A 25,890-nucleotide genomic window follows, 5' to 3' on the forward strand; every position below is an offset into this window, starting at 1 on the left:
CTACTTTTACATTTGTTCATGCACGTTTTCTTCCTGTCTGGTTGCTCTCCGAGGGCTTGTCTAAATCAATACTTTTTCACATGCCGTCAGAACTTGTTGCACGAAAGCGGAAATGCTGGAGATAAGCGCTACGGAGTCGCAGGTAACTGGAATGTTGTGGGCAGGCTAGACCCACCCGTACAATCTGTGAATTAATGTCTCGGCAAAGCAAGTTTTTCTGGCAATTTTCCACTTTCGTAAACCTCTTCATTGAAAAATTTTACCCTCAAATTATTTATAGCACACCAAAGATAACGCATCACTACACTACAGCAGGTTATCTAAAAGTGATAAGGCTTTTATTAATAATTATAGGTGCTAAGTCACATATAATTATCACATTGACAATATATTTAATTATTGATATATATATATAGCTGTATACATATCTACTACACTTTCCGTTTCTTTCTCTTCCCTTCCTTGAAGACTGAGAGCATCTCGAATCACAGTGATAATATAAAAGTAAGATGGTCGATGGGCATGGTTCTACAGGGGTAGGCATTGAATCCAGTTTAAGTTCAGGTTCTGCGGATATAAAAGATGTCGATTCCGAGAAAATTCAAACACACAATATAGTGGTCAAGTCAAAGACAAATGCGGATACTGTGGATCTCCGTAGGTCCTCTGCAAGCACCTCAAACTCCTTCAATTACCAATATCTTCCTTCCGGTGATTACGTAGTGGATAGAAACAAACCAAAGACGTTTTTGAATAGAGACGATCTGGAAAAAGTCACAGACTCAGAAGTTTTCCCTCAGAAACGTCTGTTCTCTTTCTTCTACTCTAAAAAAATGCCAGTCGTTCCTGCAAATGATGATGAGAGAAAGGATCTTCCACTGCTGAGAGCCAACATCATCTCGAAAATCTTCATTTGGTGGGTCGTATCGATCGTTAAAGTCGGTTACAAGAGAACTATTCAACCAAATGATCTGTTCAAAATGGATGAAAGACTGTCAATCAACAACATCTATACAAGATTCGAAAAAATATTGAATTCATATGTAGAGAAACATAGAGCTATCTACAGAGAAAACCATCCTGAGGTAACTGAGGAAGAAGTGCATAAAAATACAACATTACCTAGGTTTACGGTGGCAAAGACTCTTATGTTTACTTTCAAAGTAGAGTACTTCATCTCCATTGTTTTTGCTGTCCTATCAAATTGTGCATCAGGTCTCCTGCCTTTAGTAACAAAGAGATTGATTACTTTTGTCGGGAAAAAGGCTTTATTCCCTGAATTACATGTCAATGCAGGTGTCGGTTACGCCATTGGTTCCTGTGCAATGATGGTTTGTAACGGTATTCTGTTTAATCAATTCTTCTTAAGTTCTCAATTAACCGGTGCCCAAGTCAAGGCTTTGTTAACAAAAGCTATATTGAACAAAATCTTTAAAGCAGATGGTTATACCAGGCATAAGTTTCCAAATGGTGAAATTACATCTTACGTCACCACAGATTTGGCAAGAGTCGAATTTGCTTTGTCATTTCAACCTTTCATTGCAGGTTTCCCTGCTTCATTGGCTATTTGTATTACATTATTAATTATTAATTTAGGCCCAATCGCGTTAGTGGGTGTTGGTGTCTTCTTCGCTGTCTTCTTCGTTTCATTCTTCATTTTCAAACAAATATTGAACTTGAGAGTGGTTTCTTTGAAATTTACTGATGCAAGAGTCACAGCGATGAGAGAAGTATTAAATAACATGAAAATGGTCAAATTCTACTCATGGGAAGATGCATATGAAAAAAATATTACAGAAATTAGAACTAAAGAAATTAAATATGTAAGGCAACTACAATACATTAGAAATGGTATTGTGGCCTTATCGTTTTCGTTAACTAGTATTGCTTCCTTGGTCACATTCTTATGTATGTACAAAGTCAATCATGCTGGTAGAACACCTGCTAATGTTTTCTCATCTCTATCCCTATTCCAAGTTTTAAGTTTACAAATGTTCTTCTTCCCAATTGCTGTCAGTACCTCTATTGATATGTTTTTAGGTTTGGATCGTATTCAAAATTTATTACAATCTTCAGAAATGTATGATAGTTTCTATCAAAATGAAATGAAGACATTGCCACCATTAGATGAGTCAATTGCTATCAAGATGAATGATGCCTCGTTCATATGGCCAGATTATGAAAAGATGGATAAAGAGGAAGCATTAAAAAATCCAGAAAAGGATACAAAGGGTAAGAAGAAGGATAATAGAAAGAATGCAGCTGGTGATTCCAAAAACTTTACAAACGATAAAAATTCAGAAAATTCAATTGTTGATTTAGAAAAGACAGCCTTTACAGGATTTACTAATCTGAACTTTGAAATCAAAAAAGGTGAATTTGTTATGATTACAGGTCCAATTGGTACTGGTAAGACTTCCTTATTGAATTCCTTTGCTGGTTTTATGGAAAAAACATCTGGTACTATCCAAATCAATGGTGATTTATTAATGGGTGGTTACCCTTGGATTCAGAATGCAACAGTCCGTGATAACATTATATTTGGCTCTCCTTATGAAGAAGACAAATATAAAGAAGTTCTTCGTGCATGTTCATTAGAATCTGATTTAGATATACTACCAGCTGGTGATAAGACGGAAATTGGTGAGCGTGGTATCACATTGTCAGGTGGTCAAAAAGCACGTATTAATCTTGCTAGATGTGTTTATAAAGAGAAAGATATTTATTTACTTGACGATGTTCTTAGTGCAGTCGATTCCCGTGTAGGTAAACATATTATGGACGAATGTTTAACAAAATTAATTGGTAATAAAACAAGATTATTGGCCACACATCAATTGTCTCTGATTGACAAAGCTTCTCGTATCATCGTTTTAGGTAACGATGGTTCAGTCGAAATTGGAGATGTTCAATATATGAAAGAAACTAACAAAACTTTAAAAGTTTTGTTGGAGAACACTAATCAAGCTGAAGAGGAGGAAGAGGAAGAGGAACGTATGTTGGAAGAAGAAATGATAGAGACTAAGGAAAGAGAGATCAAAGACCTTGATATTTTGGAGAAGACCTTGAGTAGAAAAGATGTGGATGAGAATATTAACGGACGTACAATAGAAAAAGAAGAGAGGGCTGTTAATAGTATTAAATTGTCAATTTATAAGGAATACCTAAAAGCTGGTCTCAATAAATGGGGTTTTATTATATTACCCCTTTACTTGATTTTAGTCGTTGCTACTACTTTCTCTAGTTTATTTTCTTCTGTTTGGTTATCCTATTGGACTGAAAACAAATTTGAGAATAGGTCTGAAAGTTTCTATATGGGTCTATATTCATTTTTTGTTTTTGGTGCTTATATTTTCATGACAAGTCAATTTACTATATTGTGTTACATTGGTATTGGAGCTTCAAAAAATTTAAATATCCAGGCTCTAAAAAGAATTATTCATACTCCAATGTCTTTCATGGATACAACTCCTATTGGTCGTATCTTAAATAGATTTACAAAAGATACAGATAGTTTAGATAACGAACTAATCGAAAATGTTCGTCTAACTGTTTCCCAGTTTGCTAATATTGTTGGTGTTTGCGTAATGTGTATTGTTTATTTACCATGGTTTGCTATTGCAGTTCCATTTTTGGTTTTTATTTTTGTTTTCATACAAAACCATTACCAAAGTGCTGGTAGAGAAATAAAACGTTTAGAAGCTATCCAAAGATCATTTGTTTATAATAATTTTAATGAAATCTTAGGCGGTATGGATACTATCAAATTTTATAAAAGTGAAGAAAGGTACATTGCTAAGTCAGACTATTTGATCGATAAAATGAATGAAGCTGGTTATTTGACGGTTTGTGTTCAAAGATGGGTTGCTATTTTAGTTGATATGATTGCTGTTGCTTTTGCTTTAATTATCACTTTATTGTGTGTTACTAGACAATTTCATATTTCAGCATCTTCAGTTGGTGTCTTATTAACCTACGTTTTACAACTTCCTGGTTTATTCAATACTCTTTTAAGAGCTGTGTCTCAAGTTGAAAATGACATGAATAGTACCGAAAGGTTGGTATCGTATGCTACTGACTTACCTTTGGAGGCACAGTATCACAAACCTGAAACTGCACCACCTGAGTCGTGGCCTGAGGAAGGTACTATTAAATTTGAAAATGTAGATTTTGCTTATAGACCTGGTTTACCTATTGTTTTGAAAAACATTAACTTACAAATTAATGGAACTGAGAAAATTGGTATCTGTGGCCGTACTGGTGCTGGTAAATCAACCATCATGACTGCATTATATAGGCTAAATGAATTAACATCTGGTAGCATTTTAATTGACGATGTTGATATAAATAAGCTTGGTTTACATGAGTTGAGAAAAAAATTAGCTATTATTCCTCAAGATCCCGTTTTGTTTAGAGGTGATATCAGAAAGAATTTGGATCCTTTCCATGAAAGAACTGATGAAGAATTATGGGATGTTTTAGTCAGAGGAGGTGCCATTGCCCCTGAAGATTTGGCTGAAACCAAAGCCCAGCATATAACAGAAGATGGTACTTCAGCTGATTTGCATAAGTTTCACTTGGATAAAGTGGTTGAAGAGGATGGCGCTAACTTTTCATTAGGTGAAAGGCAAATATTAGCTTTAACAAGAGCACTAGTTCGTAATACTAAGATTTTAATCTTAGATGAAGCCACCTCTTCTGTTGATTATGAAACAGATAGAAAGATTCAAGAACGCATTGCCACAGCATTCAGTCATTGTACGATTCTATGTATTGCGCACAGATTGAAGACAATTTTAAATTACGACCGTATTTTAGTTTTAGAGCATGGTGAAGTTGCTGAATTTGATACACCAATGAATTTATTCAAAGATGAAACAACAATTTTCCATAATATGTGCAAAAAATCTGATATTACTATTGATGATTTTAGCGACTTATAAGTAGACAAAATCTAAGCACTGTATAGATTAACTGTATTTACAGTTTCTAATTTTATGTACTTTGCAAATATATACATGATAGAATCTTTAGTTCATATATGAATTTTTAAATTTAAAAATATAAGAATTTAAAACTATTAGGAGAGCAGTTGTACTCTCTTGATATTTATATATATATATGTGTGTGTGTGTGTGTGTGAATAAGCAGGCATATGAAGATGATATCCTAATGGTGAATTATGAAATAATAATAGTCTGATAGAAAAAATAACTTATTAAATTTTCTCAAATTTAAGAGAAGTTACAATCCAAAGAATATTTCAAAGTGTCATCAGAAGTGAAAACACCCCAGTGTTTTTCGACATCGGAAGTACCGGAAGTGTTTGGCTTCCAATCTTCATCGAAAGCTTCAAAAACAACGACATCGACACCCCAAGCTCTCATAGCACAGATACCTTGTTGCCAGAAAGTCTTAGCGTTGTCGACAGATGGGTAAGCATTTTCGTAGTTAGTACCTTCACTTGGCCAGCCGGTTTCACCGACCCAGAAAGTGATGTCAGTAGAACCCTTTGTGGTTTGAATAGTTTGTAAAGCTTGCATGATATCGTCAAAGAAAGAGTATGAAGCATTGTTCATAGTTTGACCTTGCCAGTAAGAAAAGGCGTTAGCCATAACGAAATCACTAGCTTCGATGACAGCGGCATTATAGCCAGCGACCAAGACGTTCCATGAGTCGACGGTACCGACTTGCTTACCACTGTATGAAGAACCGTCGGAATCGTTGATGTCAGCAACAACGTCACGGACTTGGTTGATCTTGTCAGCTAATTCGGAAGCAGTTAAATCTTCACGGTATAAAGCTTCGGAACCAACTAAGAAACCGGCTATGGTTGATTGCTTTAGGGCTGGTAAGTAAGTTCGTAAGGCGGCAATTTCTGCTTGGAAATGAGAGTCATCGGTTGGCCAAACACCTAAGAACAGTTTGAAACCTTCAGCTTCAGCAGCAGGTCCCAGGTTTTGCAAAGTGTTACAATCGGAAGCGGCGTACACTTTAACGGTGTCTGTGTAACCTTTCAAAAGTTCTAAATCACTTTCGAATTGAGAGACACTCTTACAAGTACCGTCATTGTTCTTAACACCCAAGTTGAAAGCTAGCTCACCTAGAGCAGAAACTTGTGAAACAGTGAAAGCAGCAGCTGCTGCAGTGGAAACGAACGTAGAAAAACGCATTGATGGTATCTAATGTGTTTAGTTATATGTCTTATGGGACGTTGAGCAGAATAACCAGAAGCCCATAAAAACAAAACAGCTGAAAATGAATCAAATCAAATCAAGTCAAAATATTTATAGTGTTACGATATTCTTATGTTTGTTATTTATTTATATATGAACATTGTTTGTTGAACGATTATTTATTTTTCAAAATCAGTGGCATCTCCGGATGACGCTCCTATGAGCTCTTGGGCCCGTCCACGGGGGCAGAGAGAACACTGTAGCAAGACACCGCTAAAAGGATTCCCGTCCTGACGGTTTCCTGCGGGATCTGTCTAGAATCTTAGTGAACGCACATGTTTCCAGAGCAACTGCCGCAGCAAAAGCATGAAGAAAGGCAAAGAAGAAACAAAACCGGGCAGCGTCGTCAGACGCACCCGCAGCACAGGCTGCAAAACATGCTGCATTTTTGATTCTATTCATAGCAACATCACAGAACGCGCCGCAGAACGTCGCCCTTGTTTCTTTTTTTCTCCTTTGTTGTCTGTGGCAAGCGGAATATCGCTATTTACGAACAATGTCTCCACGACGTCTTCTGTGCGGTGTGCGACATACAACTCTCTCTCGTCAGAAATGGCCGCAGGCGGACACTACAAGCGCGCCCGTAAACGGGTAATGCCTGTTTTGATTTGTACACGTGATGTGCACGTGCCAGCACGTGCACATCACGTGTACAGCAACAGGGCACAGTGTCACAAAAGAAGAGCGTTTCACGCTCTTCTTTTGTGACACGCCAGGGATTGGACCTGGCGCGTCAAAGCGGATCTTCGTAATGGCTTATATGGAATAGGTGCATGGGGCATTCAAGGGCGAAAGCTTATTACAGATGGTTATACATGCGATATATTTATATATATATATATAGGTGGATGGGTGTATTAGCGCTACATAGTGGACAGCAGTGTCAACGAGATTGTGCAGCAGTCGCTGATTGGGATCATGCCTCTTGGGGCTGCCCCAGGTAGTTCTAGCTGGCCGTCAAAGAATTCGTGTGGGCCAGAACACCCTTCGAACATCTCCTTAGAGGCCTCAAACGATTCCAGTATGTGTTTCCACTTCCCGTACAGTACTAACAAATTTGACATTTGTGCAGCTGGGGTCTCGTCCCCGTTCTCGCTCGTCTTCTTTTCAGATTTTACTATGCTCTGTATACGAGGCAGCTCATTCTCGATACTGTCGTTCTTCTTTAGCTTTTCGTTGTAGTAATAATCACCACTATTGCACCAGATTGCTTGTGAATAACCCTCTGGGAAGGCGCTTTCTGTAAACACAGATCCGAATTTCTTACACACACGGACATGGTACCCAAACGATGATTGGGCTCCCACATAGTCTCCGTATGCTTCTTGTGGGGCGACAACTCTCTTCTCAACGGTGTCTACTGTAACACGCACATTCACCGGCACTAACTGACTCTTTAGTTCCAGGCACTCGGATTTCCCAATGTTTATGTACTTCGTCTGTTTAAACTCTTTAGCCTTTTTGCTGTTACTTTGGTTACTATTGGTAGCTTCTGGTTTGCTCATTCTGACAGCAAGACCCTCTCTGAAACGGCCTTTATCCTCTTCATAGTATCTCATGAATGGTAGAACAGATAATCTTGGCAATTTGCATGCATACTTGAAATATTTATGGTAATCCTTCTTGAACACGGTGTTGACCAAATATGGAGGTGTAACGAAGTATTGTAATAACGTAGCAATTAACATCGGTCTCGACAGTCTCTTCTTCGTCTCACCTTTGGTACCTTTAATATCTTCGGTGACTTCAATTGGTGTCTCTTTACCTAGATCTAAAATAATCACCTCACCAACATTGAAAATGGTAGCTGTCTTTGCAATATGATAAATGACATTTGTTGTTTGTTCTAAATTTTTACAATCGTCTGTTATACTAGTAGGTATGCAAATAGAGTAATTCAGATTTTTTGATGAAACTTTCAAGCTCTTAGTAGGTTTCTTTAAAACAACTTCTTTCTTAGCAGCATGGTTTTGCTTCTTCTTCTGCTTTGTCTGCGTAACGGACACTGCCTTTGAAAAGACAGGTTTCTCTTCTTTAAAACTCTTCTTAACGGCCATTCCAGATGATTTCAAAGTTGAAGATCTTTTACAAGACTGTATCTCCCTCTTTCCAGTAATTTCATTAAGTAAGTATGGAACCAATACTGGAACCACCGTAACTCGCTATCATTTGTTAAATACACATCACTATTTATCTCCTCTTCTTCTAGTTATTCGATGAGCTTGAATCAAGATTGTGAGATGAGCTTGAAATTTTTTTCAGTTCGTTAATTGTGATTGAAACACTTCATAAGATTCTTACATATATAACAGTAAAAGTAGCCAGTTCTTTAAGGTAATGAGTGCATGTATGATTAAGAGTATTTATAAAAACATGTTATTATTACTATTACTATTGCTATAGTGACATACACTAAACTTTATATACTATTATAAAAAGTAAGATAACATGCTGGCTGGCACCCTATCGGAGGAGGATAAAGTTTGAGCAATTTCTTGTAAAGCGGCCTTAGTAGCAGAACTGTCAGCCTTGATCTTTTCAGCAATGGCAATTAATTGTTCATCGTCAATGGAGTCAACGATTAAACCAACTTGCTGTTCAATGGCATCAGCCTTATCAGCATCACCGAAGTAGGCAGCATCCTTTGGAGCGTTACGGACAGCTCTCTTGTTCTTCTTTTTGGCAGCCTTGGCAGCTTCCTTGGACTTCTTCTTGTCAGCTTTAGCAGAGGCAGCAGCGTTGGCTTCAGCTTCGGCTTGGGCTTTGGCTTCAATTTCAGCTTGTGCTTTAGCTTCGGCTTCGGCTCTGGCACCGGCTTCTCTTTCCCATTTCTTTTGTTCCTTCTCTTTCTTCTCTAATTCTTTAAACATCTTAATACGTGGATCTTCGCTCATAGCTCTTTCAACTAACTTGACTAATCTAGAATTGTCAGCAGTCTTCTTCTTGTCTCTAGCAGCCTTGTTCTTCTTTTCAATGTAACGCTTGTGATCTCTGTTAGAAGAGTCATCTGGAACATCTTCATCCAAGAATTCGAAAGTTCTCCAAGAGTCGAATCTGTTCCAGAAGCCATAGAATTGTTCGACTTCCTTCTTTGGAGTCTCGGCATTACCGATAGTTGGAATTGGAGATTTCTTGGAGAAACGAGCTTCAGATTCGAAAACTGGGGCCCAAGCTTCGTAGAAATCATATTTGTCACCTTTCTTTGGTGGTAAAACATCAGCTTCGAAATCACAAGAGTCGTATTGAGATCTCTTGGTGGGATCGGTTAAAGTTTCAAAAGCCTTTTGGATGATCTTGAAGAAACCATCTTGGTCTAAACTAGCACCGGAAGCAGATTTTTTGTCTGGATGGTATTTCAAAACTTGCTTTCTGTGAGCCTTGATAATTTGGCTTTCAGTGGCCCTGTAACGCAATTTAGATAGACCCATAGCGGCGTATAAGTCAGCGGTCTTCCAGTCTCTTGGATCGTGAATCAGTAGGGTTTCATCAGCTAATTCGGTGTCAAATAATAACTCATCTGGATCAACGTTAGATTCATCAACAGTCTTGACGTTCTTCTCAGCCTCAATCTTCTCAAATTCCGACCAAGTGTGGTTTCTTAAAGTTCTTTGAGCATGATGCAAAAAGAACTTACCAACTGGTTCAATTGGACGACGAACAATTTCGGATTGTTTAGCTGAAGAATTCACTTCAACGCTAATATCAGAAGTTAAAGCAGGTAATGTGAACATTTTGGAAACTCTATAAAAAAGAACAGTGATGATTGTATGCTCTACTATGGTTGTCCCGAACAAGAATACAAGAAAAAATAAATACTAATAACAATAATACTTACAATCGTAGAAATGATTCTAACTGTTAACATATATGTTTAATATATACTTAATACACTGAACAATCTGTCCAGCCTTCACCAACAGAACTTGTTCTTCTTGTTACTAAAGTGAAAAAAAAATTTTCTTCACTATCTGTTGCCGGTCTTTGACGCTTCTTAATGCTCATCGCATCTCGAAATTTACAGAAACTCATTGATAGAATATACAAACAGTAACTAAAGTTCAATTGAGATGACTAAGTTTAATGTTAATTTATTATTGATTGTAGTTTAATATTGAAGTTAGAAGTGTTGTTGTTGTTGTGTTTGTTTAGCTTCTTTTTACTTTTATTTTGTTTGTTAATTTAAAGTTTCGAATAGTGGAGAAGAGTTATAGTTAAAAGAGCATCCGGCGATATAATTTTAAGGGAAGGAGTAAAGGTGAAGGTAACGTTTGACAGACAATGAATACTGCTCAAAAACAGGATTTGTTGATCTTCAGTGATCATTCTGTGATTTCGAATCAGATGTGCAATGGAAGCACGCATGATTTAATACTTGTCACCCATTCAGAAGCTACTTCTCCAACCTGGTTATTGAATGCATTAGTGGAGACAATTGTGTTTGGTGTTCCATATTCATTGAAAGCTGAAGCGAATTCTAGTCAGCACCAAGTTGGCAAGAGCAGCAGCAGAAATGTTTCATTGTGTTCGTTTGTTCACGACTTGAAATTCGTTGAAAACTCCCTAATGAAATTGAAAATTGATGTGAACCAATGTACTTTCATCGACTGTATGACAAATTTCATTGTTAATAACATTGGTAAGTCAAATGAAGTGACACTGAAAACTTTAGTCGAGAAATTCCCAACAAACACTAATGGAACGATCTTTTTGGAACAACCGGAACTATTGTTGAGTCTTTTAGATGATTTGACAAGTGATCAATTACAAAAAATGTTTATCATTCCGCTTATGAAGAAATGTGGTCTTTTGATTATAGCTTCGAATACTGGCCTGGTGGCAATTGATGAAGATCACATCGCCGCAAAAGAATTAACTGAATTTAAAAGATTTTTCATTTCAAACATGCATAAAGCCTTGGTTATAATGAACCTGAAACCACTGGATACAGGAAGAGCAAAAGATATCACCGGAACACTACGAATCACAAGAGGTGGAAAACACAACTCCTACGATAAAATTCATCCGGTTGAAAATGAATATTTATACTTGACTAAGAGAGACTCAACTAAACTATTTTACAGATGAGTTACAGACTTTCATATAGGAAAGAACCTGATTTTTTGCATGGAATGGTTTTTTCTTCCTTTATTAGCCTTTAAGGAAAAACCAAGAAGCATAGCACAGACCTCCGACTCAATATAATGACCGCTATACAACTACTTATAGCTCATCGTTAATAACATATCCATCTCTCTCTCTCTCTCATGCTTGAAGTACTTTTATACTATATACTGTGTCGAATAGCCATTACCCGAACATGTGACCTTATAGTTCCAAGAAATCGAAAGTTAACGACCTTCGGGTGGCAAAATGGGATATGAACTATAAGTATATAAAATAGATAAACAGTTTATTAATTAATAGTACTAGAACTTCTATAAGTTTCTCATCAGATCCATAAATCGGCTATATTTGTATTTGAGGTACTGTAATCAATTGAGACGTTTATTTTGCATTAGCGATCAGGAAATTATTTTTTTAGTGATAAAAGAAAAAAAGCACCAAAAGAAGACACAGATATATTGTACAATTGAAGTAATCGTTAAGTTTTGAAGTTGCATTAGGTTTTTGAAATAAAGATCTTTTAATATAATAAAAATAAGATAATTTTGAAGCATGTTTAGAAATAATTACGACGGTGATACAGTCACTTTTTCTCCAACTGGTAGGTTATTCCAAGTTGAATATGCTCTAGAAGCCATCAAACAAGGCAGTGTGACCGTTGGTCTACGTTCTAAGAACTATGCAGTTATTACAGCTTTGAAGAGAAATGCTGATGAATTGTCATCATATCAAAAGAAAATCATTAGATGTGACGAACATTTAGGGTTGTCTCTAGCTGGTTTAGCTCCAGATGCTCGTGTTTTAAGTAACTATTTGAGACAGCAATGTAATTACTCGCAATTAGTGTTTAATAGAAAATTGTCAGTTGAAAAAGCTGGTCATTTGTTATCTGATAAGGCTCAGCAAAATACTCAATCTTACGGTGGCAGACCATACGGTGTTGGTTTACTAATAATAGGCTATGATAACAGTGGTGCTCATTTGCTGGAATTTCAACCTTCAGGCAACACATTAGAAGTTTACGGCTCAGCCATCGGTGCTCGTTCACAAGGTGCTAAGACTTATTTGGAAAGAGTGATGGATAAATACATTGAAATTGAGGACCCAGAGGAATTGATAAAAACTTGTGTTGAAGCTTTGAGACAGTCACTTAAGGACGAAACATTGACCACCGATAACTTGTCTATCGCAATTGTGGGAAAAGATATCCCATTCACACAATATGATAATGAAAAAGTCACACCGTACCTATAATACATGAAACCCCCATAAAAGGAAAGCAAATGCCATATATAAAAATATAATTAAACTATTATACAGCAATAAATTAAGAAAGTAAATCATATAGTTCTATTATAACATACATTTAAATTTTTAATTATTATCGTAAAGATACCACTACCAATAATTTTACCTTAAATGAATATGATGTTGTTTACCAAAATTAATAGGCAGACACGTTGTTTCTTCTTCATTTCTTACTTTTTTAAATGATACGTTTAATAAGCAAACGCTACATAAATATATATGATATGCACTGGTGCTTAATTAGTAACAACTCTAAACATTCAGTTATTTTGGAATTGTTTCCATCTCTTTAATGCTGAGATTGAACTTCTTAATTTCAAACTTTTTTTGAAGCTCATCGCTTCTGAATCCAAAACTGAAAAAACTTTAAACAACGTACATAATCTAGATTTGTATAAAATATTATTAACTGAATTGTTACCTGAGTTGTTCTATTTAACTAGTAAAGGACACAAAATATCATTCATTGAACTAAGAGAATTTAGGTTCTTTGAAAAAGGATTTTTGCATTAATGGATCATTGTCCCCCCAGAAATTCAAATAGATATTGAAATCATGGTGGTAACGTTAAAAGATATACTTCCAAAATATAGACCATCAGTTTACAACTTAAAAAATCTGCTTAGAAACAATGAGCTAGTATTGGATATGCTAGCCGATGTAAATGAAAGGAACGTCCTTGCATCCGAGGTGGTTATGATGACATTACTGTGTTCGAAGTCCGGTTCTTCGATGCTTGAGTATTACATGAGTAACATTGACACAATAGATGATTATAAAACATCAGAAAATTCAATATATAAAAAAAATACTGCATTAGCACTTCGATGGGAAAATAATGATGTTTTGTTAATCAAATTTTTAACCATATTGCTTTCAAATAGAAAAACTTTGATTAAATTCACTACAGGAAAAGACGACACTTTGTCAAAAAACATGGCATTTGCACAAGATTTAAGGTTCCTCTTTAATAAGCATTATGATGAAACAAGTTATTTACCTGCAGCAATTGTGAAGTCTGAGCAGTTCGATTACTTGGAAGCATATTGTTCGATTATATGGCCAAAAATTAAAAATATCCTACTCGAATCTTTAAATATTGATAAGCAATTTCAAGATGTCACAAATTCATTTTTCCATAAAATAATAAAATTGTATAAAAGAGAGTATCTTGTTTCGGCAGAATTCCTAACTTTAATTAACGTGTTGACTAACAGCGTACTATTCAGTTACATTGTTATGTTATCTGAAGGGTATATCAGCTCAAATTATGATGGGCTCCTTTACAAATCTCCTCCTACTTATAATGTAAAACAAAGAGAAAACATGATGAACTCATTTGGTGAATTTCAGTCTTCTGCTATGCTAACGAATGATGAAAACAATTCTATTGATCTAATGAAACTGACAGAAAGAAGACAAAATATCCTTTATAAGGTTTTAATTTTTTCAAAACTAAAACAGATTGAACCAGAATCATTCCAACTAATGTCTCTATTATTTAATAGAATATGTGCCTTAGTAGATCCATTGACTCAACCAATACCGAATGATGAGCATGTCATTTCTTTAGATTTATTATACAAAATATTTTTGGCTATGATGCTCCCCCATGTACAAGTGCTTATAGAAAGAGAGTCAAGCTACGATTGGAGATATGAGATTTCTAACAATTTACAGAAAATATTATTCTATGCATTTTTAAATTTAAACTGTTATGATATGGAAAAGCTAAATAAAGTTGACGAAACTAAGCATTGGAAAGAACAATTGCATTTGTGGTTACCACATGGATTAAATCCCCAAAATTTGGAGTTACTCTATATGATATGCATATTCTGTGTGTATGCCATTTTTAAGCTATATGAAGATAAACCACTTCATTTCAACCCATTTTTACCTACATTGCTTTCGACTTGGAAAAAATTGACCTACGTAATGCTATACGGTTTGCAAGTTGACAGATTTGAAGAAGAAAATGAGTCATTTAATACACCCATTATGGTCAGAGCTACTATCAGAGGCGCATCTGCGTTAAGGTCTGTAGTGGCTTCTATCTTAAATAATCAAATGGATGGTAAGAAACATGACTTCCAACATGAACCTTTGAATACTTTCATGTCACCTCATGGCAGAAAATTATGTACTGGTGCCTTGTATGCTGATTTGAAATCGTATACTGCCTCTATGCTGGCATGTGGTATGGAGTTTAAGGATATTACAGAACTACTATCGTATTTACAACCTGGTGATTGTTTTGATGAGGATGTAAAGTATATGTTTGAATATGAATACGATGATTATAATGAGCCTGAGGAAGATGAATCGGATGAAGACGGGGAGAGAAATAACAGTGAAGAAAATATCAAATTTAATTTCAATCGTCGTAGATGCAGATGTGTTTTTAGTGATGATGATGTCTTGGAACATGGTGACTTTAATGATGCCAATTCGGAGTACAGCAATAGTGAAGAAAACAGTAATGATGTTGATAATTTCGTGTTACCTAATGATGGTATCGATAAACCAAAAAATGGGGTTGAGTTTGACTTCGATGGTAAGGATTGGAGAGCTGTTCCTCGTCACTTAAATATGTTTTACTCTTTCGATTATATATTTATCGAGAATCCATTAGAAGTTTTAATAAGATCATTAATTTCAGAAGCGTCTGCAAGTGCATTGAGTAAAAAGAAATCACACCTTTTACTAAGGAATATTGCATCTGTTATTAAAATTAACCAAGATTCTAGAATATTAGGTAGTAAACGTTCACCTAACGGAACTGATTCTTCTAAATCCCAAAATGGCTTATCAACTGGTGATTTAATAAAATTGATTACCGCAGGAGATACGTTTGAAAATATTTTGAAATTCAATAGGGAGTTAGGTTGTTTTTTAATGGATGAACTTTTAATGATTCTCGGTTATAGGAGAGTACTACTATGGTTTCTTACGCATCTGACCTTATCTCATACAATCATTTATTATATATTTGAATTATTAATGCATCATCGTGGGCAAGTGTCTGATACAGAAAGAGAGCAAAGTGAGTTATCCTATACATTTTCCAGACAAGGTGAACTAAGGCTATCAGATCTTGAAAGAGAAATGCTCTTGCAAGAATTTTTTACGAATGCCACAATGTTCTTCTCTAGTAAAAGTGTGTTGTTTGCCTCAGACACTGGTGATAATAATGAGATCAACACTGATGTAGATGGTGAAGAAGGGTTATACTCCTTGTATGCAGTTGGATTGATGAGAGTAACGTGTATTATGATTATCAGCTTATTTGATAATGCAGATTTTGACTTAAGTAGCTCTGAAAGTATATTTGAACTTCAAACTTTGTTAATGGGATGGATTAATATAATTCCTGAAGCTAAACTCTTATTTTTCAAATTAAAAGAATCTGTTAAATCTTTCAATGGTATTGACAATCCTGAACTTAAGAGTATTGAAGAATCATCCACTACAACGAAAAAAACAACGATAGATGAAAATTCAGAGCAGTATCGTTTTAATAAGAAACTTCTCAAAACTTTTCCTAAATCATTCAGCGGAGATGACGGTGATATTCTATTGAAAACCTTTAAAGATTTTCTCAGAAACTATTCTTTTGATTCAGAACCTCCATACATTGGAAGAAAAGTCATATACGAATCTGACGAAATTCTTCAATTGACTGATATTGAAAAACCAATTAGTTTACATAAATTCTTAAGTGGAGAGCAGTTGTATGACGTTGATATTCAATTCGATTACGGAGACAAAGAAGCTTAAAAAGATGCCGATTGAAGAATAAATTTGTTTAAGCGATTGAGTTCGTGAATATATTCTCATTTCTATACCACTGCCTATTGATAACTATTTACTTTTGCATGTATAAACTTTTGATGTTATATTATTCAGGTCAGATTTCTTAGATAGTTTTTAAGACACTCAAGTTTATCTTTTATTCCCAATATATAATATTTTGGATCATTGGCTAACTTCTCCAAACTACCGCTTAAACCGAGTATGTCTTCTAGCTTCAGAAGTTGTGTTTCTTTTTCAAAATCTTCATTAACTGATGTATTCAAAGTCTCTAATACCTTATCTGAGTGTTCTACTACATGTTTATTAATAGCTGTTTTGTTTTGTTCCAATATACCTTCAAAAATATCTCTCCTTTGAGATTGATCAAATTTTTTATAATAGAATATCAGTTTTGAAGAAAAGCTTTCCAGATCCCTTTTTGATGTAATGAATTTATTTATTTTAAATTGTTTAAATAGTTTCTTATTATCCTTTTTAATATCTTGAAATATTGTATCCGGTGAGATGTTTGCTTTCGATATGATATGTGATAAATAATGATACTTTGTTGGTTCTAAATTTTCTTCCTCTTCATTTTGATCGGCAACATTATCGTCAAGGTTATCTTCTGCGCTACTATGAGCTCCTGAGGAATCTGTTTGATCGTCTTTGTCCACAGAAGTGATGCTGTTGTGATGTGAGTGTTTTCTTGAACACCATTCTTCAAATATATCCTCTCTCAAGGAGTTATCAGTTATCAGATAAAAGTCAGGGTCATCCATAACTACTTTTGACTGGTTCGACCATGTTGAAAATGAATTCAACTGGTACTTTTCAAATAACTGAAAATATTTTTCTTTTGAGGCATTAAAATCGAGTGTCTCAACTGAATTGAGATTTTCTTCATTGAAATCTGTCTCTGTACGAATCACTTCTGTCCGTATACCATCGTTTTGTTGCAAATTGTCTTCAGCAAGGTCAATTTCATTGAATTTGTCCTCCCGTATGTCAACTTCCTCGTCTGAAGAAGAGTAGTAATCATTAACGATACCATTGTCAGTAGCAATTAAATCACCTGGATCTTGCTTGTCTGCTGACTCTTCGGATTCTTGAGCCACATTTACTTGCAATTCCTTATATTCATTTGAAATTTCATTTTTAACAAAATCTAAATTTTCCATGATCTCTTCATAAACCTGTAAATATTCATCATAAATGAACCCTCTCGCCACACCGACAAGAAGTATCAGTTTCTGTTTGTCGATGGATTGCAACAGTTGAGTATTCAACTCATCATGCAATTCTAAAACCGATATATTTTCAACAGCATTAAAATAGAATTTCTTTCCTAAAGAAGAAATCACCAAATACCAATCATTAAACAATGGAAACGCAAAAACTGGCGATTCATCCTTCTGTCCCTGAGATACAGCATTTCCTTCAAACAGACTCTCAGGCTCATCCCATGTAGTTTTCTTTGTCTTCAAATTATAGTAATACTTCTGACCATTCGGAGCTATAAATTCCTTCCATACCCTAATTTTCATAACTGAAATTGTGGCTGGTATTGTGGTTGCTTCTCTGTCTGGCACACAACACAACAACTTAGACCTCTTGGCCACATATATTTACCCCCATTCTATCCATAAGATCCCACACCCTCCACAAACTTGACCATCTGCACCATTGTTGAAACATATCATGCTCGATCGTAGACTCATTTTGGTGATGAGATGAGATTGAGACCAAAATTTCATGTCCTCGTTACCCCGCTTTGCCTTTTAAATTCAGCGGAGTTCAATTTTCCGAATCGTTAACACAAGACAGTTTGGGTGGCAAAGGAAAGGGAAACTACACTCTGAACATGTATAAATGCATAGATATAAATATGTGAGAAGATGTAATGAGCATGGGTGGATTAGTAGTTCCAATTGAAACAGAGATACGGTTATAATTGACCATTGGTGGGAAGATCTATTGACAGGAAGATCTGCAAGCACAATTTTTTTGAAAAAATAACAGGTGATAAAATATGGGGTCAAGAAGATACGATTCGAGAACTACTATTTTCTCTCCAGAAGGTCGTTTATATCAGGTTGAATATGCTTTAGAGTCGATTTCTCATGCTGGTACTGCTATTGGTATTATGGCTGAAGATGGTATTGTCTTAGCTGCAGAGAGAAAAGTTACCAGTACATTGTTGGAACAAGATACATCTACTGAAAAGTTGTATAAATTGAATGATAATATTACAGTGGCAGTGGCAGGGTTGACAGCAGATGCTGAAATTCTTATAAATACAGCGAGAGTGTTTGCTCAAAATTATCTGCAGACTTATAATGAGGATATTCCAGTTGAGGTTTTGGTCAGAAAACTAAGTGACATAAAACAAGGTTACACTCAACATGGTGGTTTAAGACCATTTGGTGTTTCTTTTATATATGCCGGTTACGACGAACGTCTGGGTTACCAATTGTTCACATCAAATCCATCGGGTAACTACACGGGTTGGAAGGCCATTAGTGTGGGTGCTAACACTTCAGCAGCTCAAACCCTCCTACAAATGGAATTTAAAGACGATATTAAACTAGAAGGAGCCATAGAACTTGCATTGAAAACATTATCCAAAACCACCGACAGTAGTGCGTTGACATACGACAGAGTTGAATTCGCAACAATTAAAAAAGGTGAAAACAATAAAGTTTATCAAAAAATTTATAAACCAGAGGAAATCAAACAACTTTTATCAAAAGCTGGCATAACTAAGAAAAGTGAAGACGGTGAAGATACAGCGATGAATTAAGCACGTACGCAAACACATGTGCGAACCAACTCATTCCCCACATAATAAACAGAAAACTGTAGTTTAGAATATAAAGCAAGTACTTATATGTATATATCTATATATTTGTCATTTAAAACTAATCATTTTATCAATTTACATCAATAAAGCAGAATATCAAAAATCGTTACGCGCTTAATTGTCGTTATTTATACTTTAAATACAAATAGATACTAAAAATTATAAAAAGAATGATTTATAAACTATCTGAAGAGTTTTGTAGATTGTAAGAAGGTCTCACAATACGGATATACTTTCAAGAGGCCTTTCTATTTTATCGACCAACTTGCATGTGTTTGTTTTTGCAATTGAAGTCCATGAATAAGTTAGCCTCGATATTAACATTTGGAATTGATTATTTCAATAAGAAAAGTTAGAAAATAGAATTTACTAGATGGTTGGTAATTTTTTAACGAGCAATGACATGCCAGTTGGTTATGTGACACCTTCCTTTCCATCCCTATATTGGCCTATCAACAACTCAAAATATAATACTGCGTATTTATATGATTCATATACAATCTGGCTGTTCACCGTGTATTGGAGTTTGATATTGAACGGGTTCTTCTACGGCGTTGCAGGTGCCCTGGCATGTTTCACGCATAGAAAGAAAGGCGGTGGGTTCTGGATCCTAGCTATATATCTGGTCCTTGGAGGAGTACAAGGCATAGTGCTTGGTACCATAATCGGGTACATTATAAGCGCCACATACTTATCCGCCCTGTTTTCGATGTCAACTTGGATCCCGCTTTGCTGTGCAGTAGCACAAGTCCTCTTCGAGGTCACCACAAGTTACTCATTAGTGGGTAACCTGATGTAGCACCCTCGTCCACCTCACTCCAACCCAACCTCAGTGACCTTCTAGACAAGGCAGCAACTGCACGTGAATCCTCCCAGGCTTTCATAGGATTACCCGCCCTATGGTTGTTAGTAAGAGGCTTCGCCGATTTGAAAATGGTCAGTTTATATCTCAAATTCTGTAAAAGGTCAGGTAGATTAATGAATCATATAACTCGTTTAATGGTGAGTATGATTTTAAGAATGAGTTATTAGGATATTAGCAGTTATAATTTCATTTTTAACAGCCTTCTGGTAGAAATTTAATTATTCGTTGTCTTTCTAACGTAAGCAATTATAACAAATATAATAGAGCAGTTATAAAAAACTATTTTAATTCATACAAATTACAACATACGTCATGTCCACATCGCTAATCAATCGTTCTTTGACTACAATCAGAACTGAATTAGAGTTCTTGAAGGAGTCAAAGGTCATCAGTGATTCCGTTTTCAAAGAGATCAATAGTTCTTTACCAGAAAGATATGATCCATCAAATGCTCCTTCGATGCTTAGTGCTACCACTACCCGTGACAGTACGGCTCTAGAATACGTCGAAGCCATTTATCGTTTTGATCCACAACAAGATGGAGATTTAGCTATCCAGCCAGGTGACAAAATCCAAGTGCTAGAGAAAATTTCTCCAGAATGGTATAAAGGTAGCTGCAATGGCAAAGTTGGTGTCTTCCCTTCGAATTATACTAAGCCAGCATTCTCAGGTTCTACAAATGCCAGCAAGTCTGAGTTAACGCCTGTTCCTCCACAATATCAACAACAACAACAACCCATACAGCAGGTTCAATCTTACCACTCTTACCAACAACCATTCCCACCTCAATCGACAAATTACTATCAACAAGCTCCGCAGCAACAGCAACAGCAACAGCAGCCTGAACAACAGCAACAGCAACATCACTCTAATACCGGTAAACATTTGAAGAGTTTTGGTTCAAAATTAGGTAATGCTGCTATTTTTGGTGCAGGTGCAACTATTGGTTCAGATATTGTTAACAGTATCTTCTAGATGTTAATTATAATTATGTGCAATATAGAAACTTATGTTTGTTCTTTTTGACAGTGTGAAACTTGTTTGGTACTTGAAGTATGGGTTAATATTGACGTTAAGGGTTAGAAACGTTACTCGTTACGGGTATTCTCTAGTACGTTAAGAATATTTGCAAATCGAAAATATTTTATAGATGAGTTATAACATTGATTTAGTTGGTTATATAGTTGACCTCATATCTGTGTTTTTTTATTATTAATATATATATATATCAAAGTGTTTAGATATACTTCTGATTTTGCTCCCAACAATATATATATTTCTATCATTATTTCTTATATTTACAAGTCCTATCTCCGGTTATAGATATTTGCTATAAGAGCGATTGATTCTGTTAATGATTCTCAAACTCAACGAAGTAGTATTATTTAAATTTCCTAATTCTGTGATATCTCTTAACCATTCTTTTCTTCTCTCCGGTTCTACTAATATATATCCTACTTTTTCAAGTATATTTAATTCAACAGTTAATAAACCCTGTTCATAATATGCTTTTTGCCCAACTTCAGTGTCTTCCATCAAAGATATCAATCTCTCTGTGCTATTCAAACTTTGAATCATGGCTAATTTGTATGTTTGAATATTAGACCAAATGTTACCAAGCTTCACTAACCTACAAGCAGCTACAGATCCAAAATAAACTATTGCAATTGCGGGAGATAGAGCCAATACACCAAATACTAATTGTTGTGATTTTAACATTTTATCAACACCATCCAACACTAAAGATCCATCGACTTTGGTCTTCTGCACTTGAACTAATAGTGATCTGATTAGTTTACCAGTAACTATATTTTTTACAGGGTTTTCCAATTGGTTTTCATATATTTCCATGAACTGGGTTAAATCTCCATGCTCAACTTGAGAGACTAAAGAATCAACATCTATATTGGAAGAAGAATTCTCGCTCACTAAACTGACCACCATCCTATTTAATGAATTCAACTCTGACGGTAAAGTATCTTGAGACATCATCGCAATGGAACTATTTTCATCATGTCTTACAGTAGCCCAAACTTGTTTTAAAGGTTGCCAGATCCAGTTATATAGTAATCCTGATACAAATTCAATAAGATTTGCACGAATAAAATCAGCAATTACGATCCTATTATGCCACAATGACGATATTGAAGATGGACCATACATTAATGTCAGAAGCGTGACAGGCCATATTCTCACCAATATTGAAGGCTTTTGTATTTTCGTTAACTCATTTGCTTCTTTAAAATTTGAAGTTAATTTAACAATATCAGAAAGTGTTTTGTTTGTATTTGAATCTATTTCGAAGAAAGTTTTGAAATAATTTAATTTTGCATCCAATAGTTTCTCTTCTTTAGATTTCTGAACGTTACATATCAAATATCCTAATTTCATAAGGTAGCGTTCGTGGATCGAATCGGTAAGGTTAAGTTGATTATGTAATTTGTTCTTCAAAACAATATGAGGCAATGAAAATAAAACTTGCACCTTCTTGGTTGTTTCCCTTGGTAATCCTACAAATTTAAAGCTTTGAACCATAAGTAATTTATTAAATTGTGGATATATGTCTTTTGCAATATCAGTTCCGATACATTTAACATCTTCGAGAGTCAATGAAGTTTGTACAGATTTCAGATCTGATACTTTGCTTCTTATTTTATTTGACACTGCCTTGATTCCATAATATAATTCTGAAGGTAAAATCTGTAAACCATAAAATAAGGAATACAGTTTTGAACTTGATACGGATTCGTAATAACTTTTAACATTATTAACTCTCACCAATTGATTGACTAATGTATTCGTAAGGCAATAATAACAAATTATCAGTACATAATGAGAAATCCCAGCTGTGATAATATTTTGTAAATAGTTAGAGGATTTTGGGAGCTCATCTATTTTCAAAAGAATCTCTTGGATTTTACCAAAATCAATATTCAAGTTCGAGTATGTTTTTCTTCCACTTATTTGTTTACATAAGTTCTCTGATAAATTTTTGATTTCAGACAACTGATTTTGTAAAACTTCTAAATTTCTCTCACCTAAGCTACTATTGACCACATTTTCAGATTCATTATCTGGGAACACTAAAGATTGTAGAGATTTTTCTAAATTACTTGTCACTTCTTGTATTGACTGTACAACGAAGCTATCTGTAATCATCTCCAGTTAATATTTCAGAAAGTAGTATTAAGTCTCTATTTCCTAAAAGAAGATTAATTATAACAATTGATTATATATCTACTGGTTGTCTTCAATTTCAATTCAATAAATCGAACACAATATACATTTATATGGACCCTTATTATAAACTCTCCAGTAATGATTTCTTATGCGCGTAATTAAATTTCTGAGGTAGTAAACTTCGTTAAATGCATAAAACTCAAATCCTATATTAACAAACAAAAAATAAGTAGTGCAAATTATTATAAGAAGGAATGTATAACCGACAAGTATACTCTTACTACTGTTGTTCACTTGCGGTGAGCAAATGATAAGAATAATTGGGAAATCTATAAGCTTATTCTGTCAATCCTAATTAAGTTTAACATTCTTTCTATTCGAAAAATATCATATATATGAGAGTGGTTCTATATTTACAATAAAACTGATAGATAACAATAAACCAATCTAAACCTGTAATCTATTTGAAAAAAAATTACACACACTTCTAACAGAATGTTGAATAATTTTAACCGGAAATATCTATTATATGGTATCTTATTGCTGCTTGAATTGGTAGCCGTCTCGGTGTGCATTGAAGATCCGTTGATAAACGATGATCCATTTTTTGAATTAATGCATGAAGAGTTATTCAAAAGCAAAAGAAATAATGAGTATGGGTATGATAGTTTTGGTGAAAAATTACCTCCGATTTTACCTCCTGAGAAAGTCAATGACGATAATAAGAGTCTGCTTGACAACTCTGAAGTTCCATCGTATGTGATTGATTTTTGTCCACTTGTACATTTACATACCGAAGAGGAATATTGGCCTTCTGATATTGCTGATTATGTCAAAAATTTTAATCTAACAGATGCAACAGGTAATATTATACTTGGTGGGACATCCGAAAACCCTTTATCATTAAAAGATCTGAAGGCTTACTACAAGCTTAAGCATAAAAATAAAAAGTCTAAAAAAGACAAATTTATTTCAAGTTCCAGCGTAGTAATGACTAGTATAGATGACTTTGATAAAGATCCAGATTGGTTAATTGGGCACAGACCTAAATTTGGTACAGGTTATATTAAAAAAGGTCCGGCAGTACTAGTTGTTGTAGATAAAGGTAATGGATGGGTTGATGCTTTTTGGTTTTACTTCTACCCTTTTAATTGGGGACCCTATGTTATGGGAGGTGGACCTTGGGGTAATCACGTTGGTGATTGGGAGCATTCGCTGGTTCGTTTTTACAAGGGTGAACCAAAGTATCTTTGGATGAGTGCACACAGTGGTGGTGTTGCGTACAGGTACAGTGCTATAGAAAAGATGAAGAAGCTACGTCGCGTAAATGGTAAGCTAACACCAGAGGTTATTGAACGTCCTTTGATTTTTGCAGCCAGAGGCACACACGCAAACTATGCCTCTGTTGGACAACATGCACATGATGTACCTTTCTTTTTCATGCCATTGAGTGATTTTACAGATCGTGGATTGATGTGGGACCCTTCTCTTAACCTATATTCTTATATACAAATCGGAACTACAATTACTCCAGCTAATGATAAAAGCAAAAAAGTAGGTACTGATTGGCTATACTTTGCAGGCAAATGGGGTGATAAAGAATTGCCAAGGAGTGATCCAAGACAAAAATGGTCTGTTTTCCAAATGAAATATATCAATGGTCCAACAGGACCATTGTTTAAGCATTTAGATAGGATATCTCTATGCCCTTCATTCAAATGGTGGAACTTCCTGAACAGTTGTCCTCAAAGAAGATTCATCAAGAAAAGTAACGGGTTAAATGCAGAGAAGAATGATTTAATTGGTGACAATTGTGGGGTACTATTGTACAAGATAAGACCAAAATGGTTGAGAGGAATATTTAGATTAATAATGTGGAGAGGAGTGATCTGTTTCATAATGGAGTTTTTTACTGGATAAAAATCTCCTAGTCTTTTATTTAAGACAATTGATAGAATTAGTAGTAAATAGCGAGTAGTTAATAATCAATATATACGCACATTTGAAAAGAATTGTTCATTTTAACGACACTATTTTTGTTTTTGTAAATAAACGTTTATCTGACTTCCAGTGAGTTCAGCTTATCTTTTAAGCAGGAAAGTTACTTAAATTTCAAACAAAAACATGAATATCATGACTGGAGTATTAAAACAGTATTTAATTTTCTTAATGTGCATTAGCTTATACAGATGCTCCAGAACATGCAAATGAACACTAGTGCTGGTATAATGTTGTGATTTTTCCATTAGCATGTATTATTAATTCACAATTATGTAAATTAGTAAGCCTGTGTACCGTCATTAACACCTTCAGCCTAACCTATCTGTCACTATCACCGTGTTCCTTCTAAGTGACTTGAAAATATTTACTATCGCAACAGTTCTGCGGACGTTTCTGTGAAAACTCTAGAATATTCCAGAAATAAAATTCATTTTTTAGGCAGAAAACTATTTGTTCTCTGCCTGTGACCGAAAGCGGTGGTACTGGATCCGGGCGGTGAAAGAAGCATCTCGAAGGTG

The 25,890-nt window shown here is 35.1% G+C and overlaps 13 protein-coding genes across 13 annotated transcripts; 8 read left to right on the forward strand and 5 right to left on the reverse strand.

Annotated features, from left to right (window-relative positions):
- Positions 1 to 509: 509 nt before the first annotated feature.
- YOR1 (ATP-binding cassette transporter YOR1) lies at positions 510 to 4,943 on the forward strand (the record flags this gene model as incomplete). Its single annotated transcript, XM_003684022.1, has 1 exon — positions 510 to 4,943. One exon carries the CDS (start codon positions 510 to 512, stop codon positions 4,941 to 4,943), a length of 4,434 nt encoding a protein of 1,477 aa, XP_003684070.1.
- A 291-nt stretch (positions 4,944 to 5,234) lies between these two features.
- Positions 5,235 to 6,173, reverse strand: BGL2 (glucan 1,3-beta-glucosidase; the record flags this gene model as incomplete). Its single annotated transcript, XM_003684023.1, has 1 exon — positions 5,235 to 6,173. One exon carries the CDS (start codon positions 6,171 to 6,173, stop codon positions 5,235 to 5,237), a length of 939 nt encoding a protein of 312 aa, XP_003684071.1.
- A 926-nt stretch (positions 6,174 to 7,099) lies between these two features.
- TPHA0A05640 (RNA methyltransferase) lies at positions 7,100 to 8,293 on the reverse strand (the record flags this gene model as incomplete). Its single annotated transcript, XM_003684024.1, has 1 exon — positions 7,100 to 8,293. The coding sequence occupies one exon, from the start codon at positions 8,291 to 8,293 to the stop codon at positions 7,100 to 7,102; it is 1,194 nt and encodes a 397-aa protein (XP_003684072.1).
- A 372-nt stretch (positions 8,294 to 8,665) lies between these two features.
- Positions 8,666 to 9,967, reverse strand: ZUO1 (zuotin; the record flags this gene model as incomplete). Its single annotated transcript, XM_003684025.1, has 1 exon — positions 8,666 to 9,967. The coding sequence occupies one exon, from the start codon at positions 9,965 to 9,967 to the stop codon at positions 8,666 to 8,668; it is 1,302 nt and encodes a 433-aa protein (XP_003684073.1).
- A 547-nt stretch (positions 9,968 to 10,514) lies between these two features.
- Positions 10,515 to 11,321, forward strand: ELP6 (Elongator subunit ELP6; the record flags this gene model as incomplete). The annotated part of the gene is made up of 1 exon (XM_003684026.1): positions 10,515 to 11,321. The coding sequence occupies one exon, from the start codon at positions 10,515 to 10,517 to the stop codon at positions 11,319 to 11,321; it is 807 nt and encodes a 268-aa protein (XP_003684074.1).
- A 591-nt stretch (positions 11,322 to 11,912) lies between these two features.
- On the forward strand, positions 11,913 to 12,614 carry PRE5 (proteasome core particle subunit alpha 6; the record flags this gene model as incomplete). Its single annotated transcript, XM_003684027.1, has 1 exon — positions 11,913 to 12,614. The coding sequence occupies one exon, from the start codon at positions 11,913 to 11,915 to the stop codon at positions 12,612 to 12,614; it is 702 nt and encodes a 233-aa protein (XP_003684075.1).
- A 609-nt stretch (positions 12,615 to 13,223) lies between these two features.
- Positions 13,224 to 16,448, forward strand: CAF130 (CCR4-NOT core subunit CAF130; the record flags this gene model as incomplete). The annotated part of the gene is made up of 1 exon (XM_003684028.1): positions 13,224 to 16,448. One exon carries the CDS (start codon positions 13,224 to 13,226, stop codon positions 16,446 to 16,448), a length of 3,225 nt encoding a protein of 1,074 aa, XP_003684076.1.
- A 125-nt stretch (positions 16,449 to 16,573) lies between these two features.
- Positions 16,574 to 18,010, reverse strand: URN1 (Urn1p; the record flags this gene model as incomplete). The annotated part of the gene is made up of 1 exon (XM_003684029.1): positions 16,574 to 18,010. One exon carries the CDS (start codon positions 18,008 to 18,010, stop codon positions 16,574 to 16,576), a length of 1,437 nt encoding a protein of 478 aa, XP_003684077.1.
- Positions 18,011 to 18,495: 485 nt separating this feature from the next.
- Positions 18,496 to 19,266, forward strand: PRE9 (proteasome core particle subunit alpha 3; the record flags this gene model as incomplete). Its single annotated transcript, XM_003684030.1, has 1 exon — positions 18,496 to 19,266. One exon carries the CDS (start codon positions 18,496 to 18,498, stop codon positions 19,264 to 19,266), a length of 771 nt encoding a protein of 256 aa, XP_003684078.1.
- A 433-nt stretch (positions 19,267 to 19,699) lies between these two features.
- On the forward strand, positions 19,700 to 20,125 carry MAY24 (May24p; the record flags this gene model as incomplete). Its single annotated transcript, XM_003684031.1, has 1 exon — positions 19,700 to 20,125. One exon carries the CDS (start codon positions 19,700 to 19,702, stop codon positions 20,123 to 20,125), a length of 426 nt encoding a protein of 141 aa, XP_003684079.1.
- A 378-nt stretch (positions 20,126 to 20,503) lies between these two features.
- Positions 20,504 to 21,166, forward strand: PIN3 (Pin3p; the record flags this gene model as incomplete). The annotated part of the gene is made up of 1 exon (XM_003684032.1): positions 20,504 to 21,166. One exon carries the CDS (start codon positions 20,504 to 20,506, stop codon positions 21,164 to 21,166), a length of 663 nt encoding a protein of 220 aa, XP_003684080.1.
- Positions 21,167 to 21,508: 342 nt separating this feature from the next.
- NCA2 (Nca2p) lies at positions 21,509 to 23,350 on the reverse strand (the record flags this gene model as incomplete). The annotated part of the gene is made up of 1 exon (XM_003684033.1): positions 21,509 to 23,350. One exon carries the CDS (start codon positions 23,348 to 23,350, stop codon positions 21,509 to 21,511), a length of 1,842 nt encoding a protein of 613 aa, XP_003684081.1.
- A 516-nt stretch (positions 23,351 to 23,866) lies between these two features.
- Positions 23,867 to 25,291, forward strand: TPHA0A05740 (uncharacterized protein; the record flags this gene model as incomplete). The annotated part of the gene is made up of 1 exon (XM_003684034.1): positions 23,867 to 25,291. The coding sequence occupies one exon, from the start codon at positions 23,867 to 23,869 to the stop codon at positions 25,289 to 25,291; it is 1,425 nt and encodes a 474-aa protein (XP_003684082.1).
- Positions 25,292 to 25,890: the final 599 nt, after the last annotated feature.

This window comes from Tetrapisispora phaffii, chromosome 1 (assembly GCF_000236905.1).
Source record: "Tetrapisispora phaffii CBS 4417 chromosome 1, complete genome".
NCBI classification, from domain to species: Eukaryota; Fungi; Ascomycota; class Saccharomycetes; order Saccharomycetales; family Saccharomycetaceae; genus Tetrapisispora; species Tetrapisispora phaffii.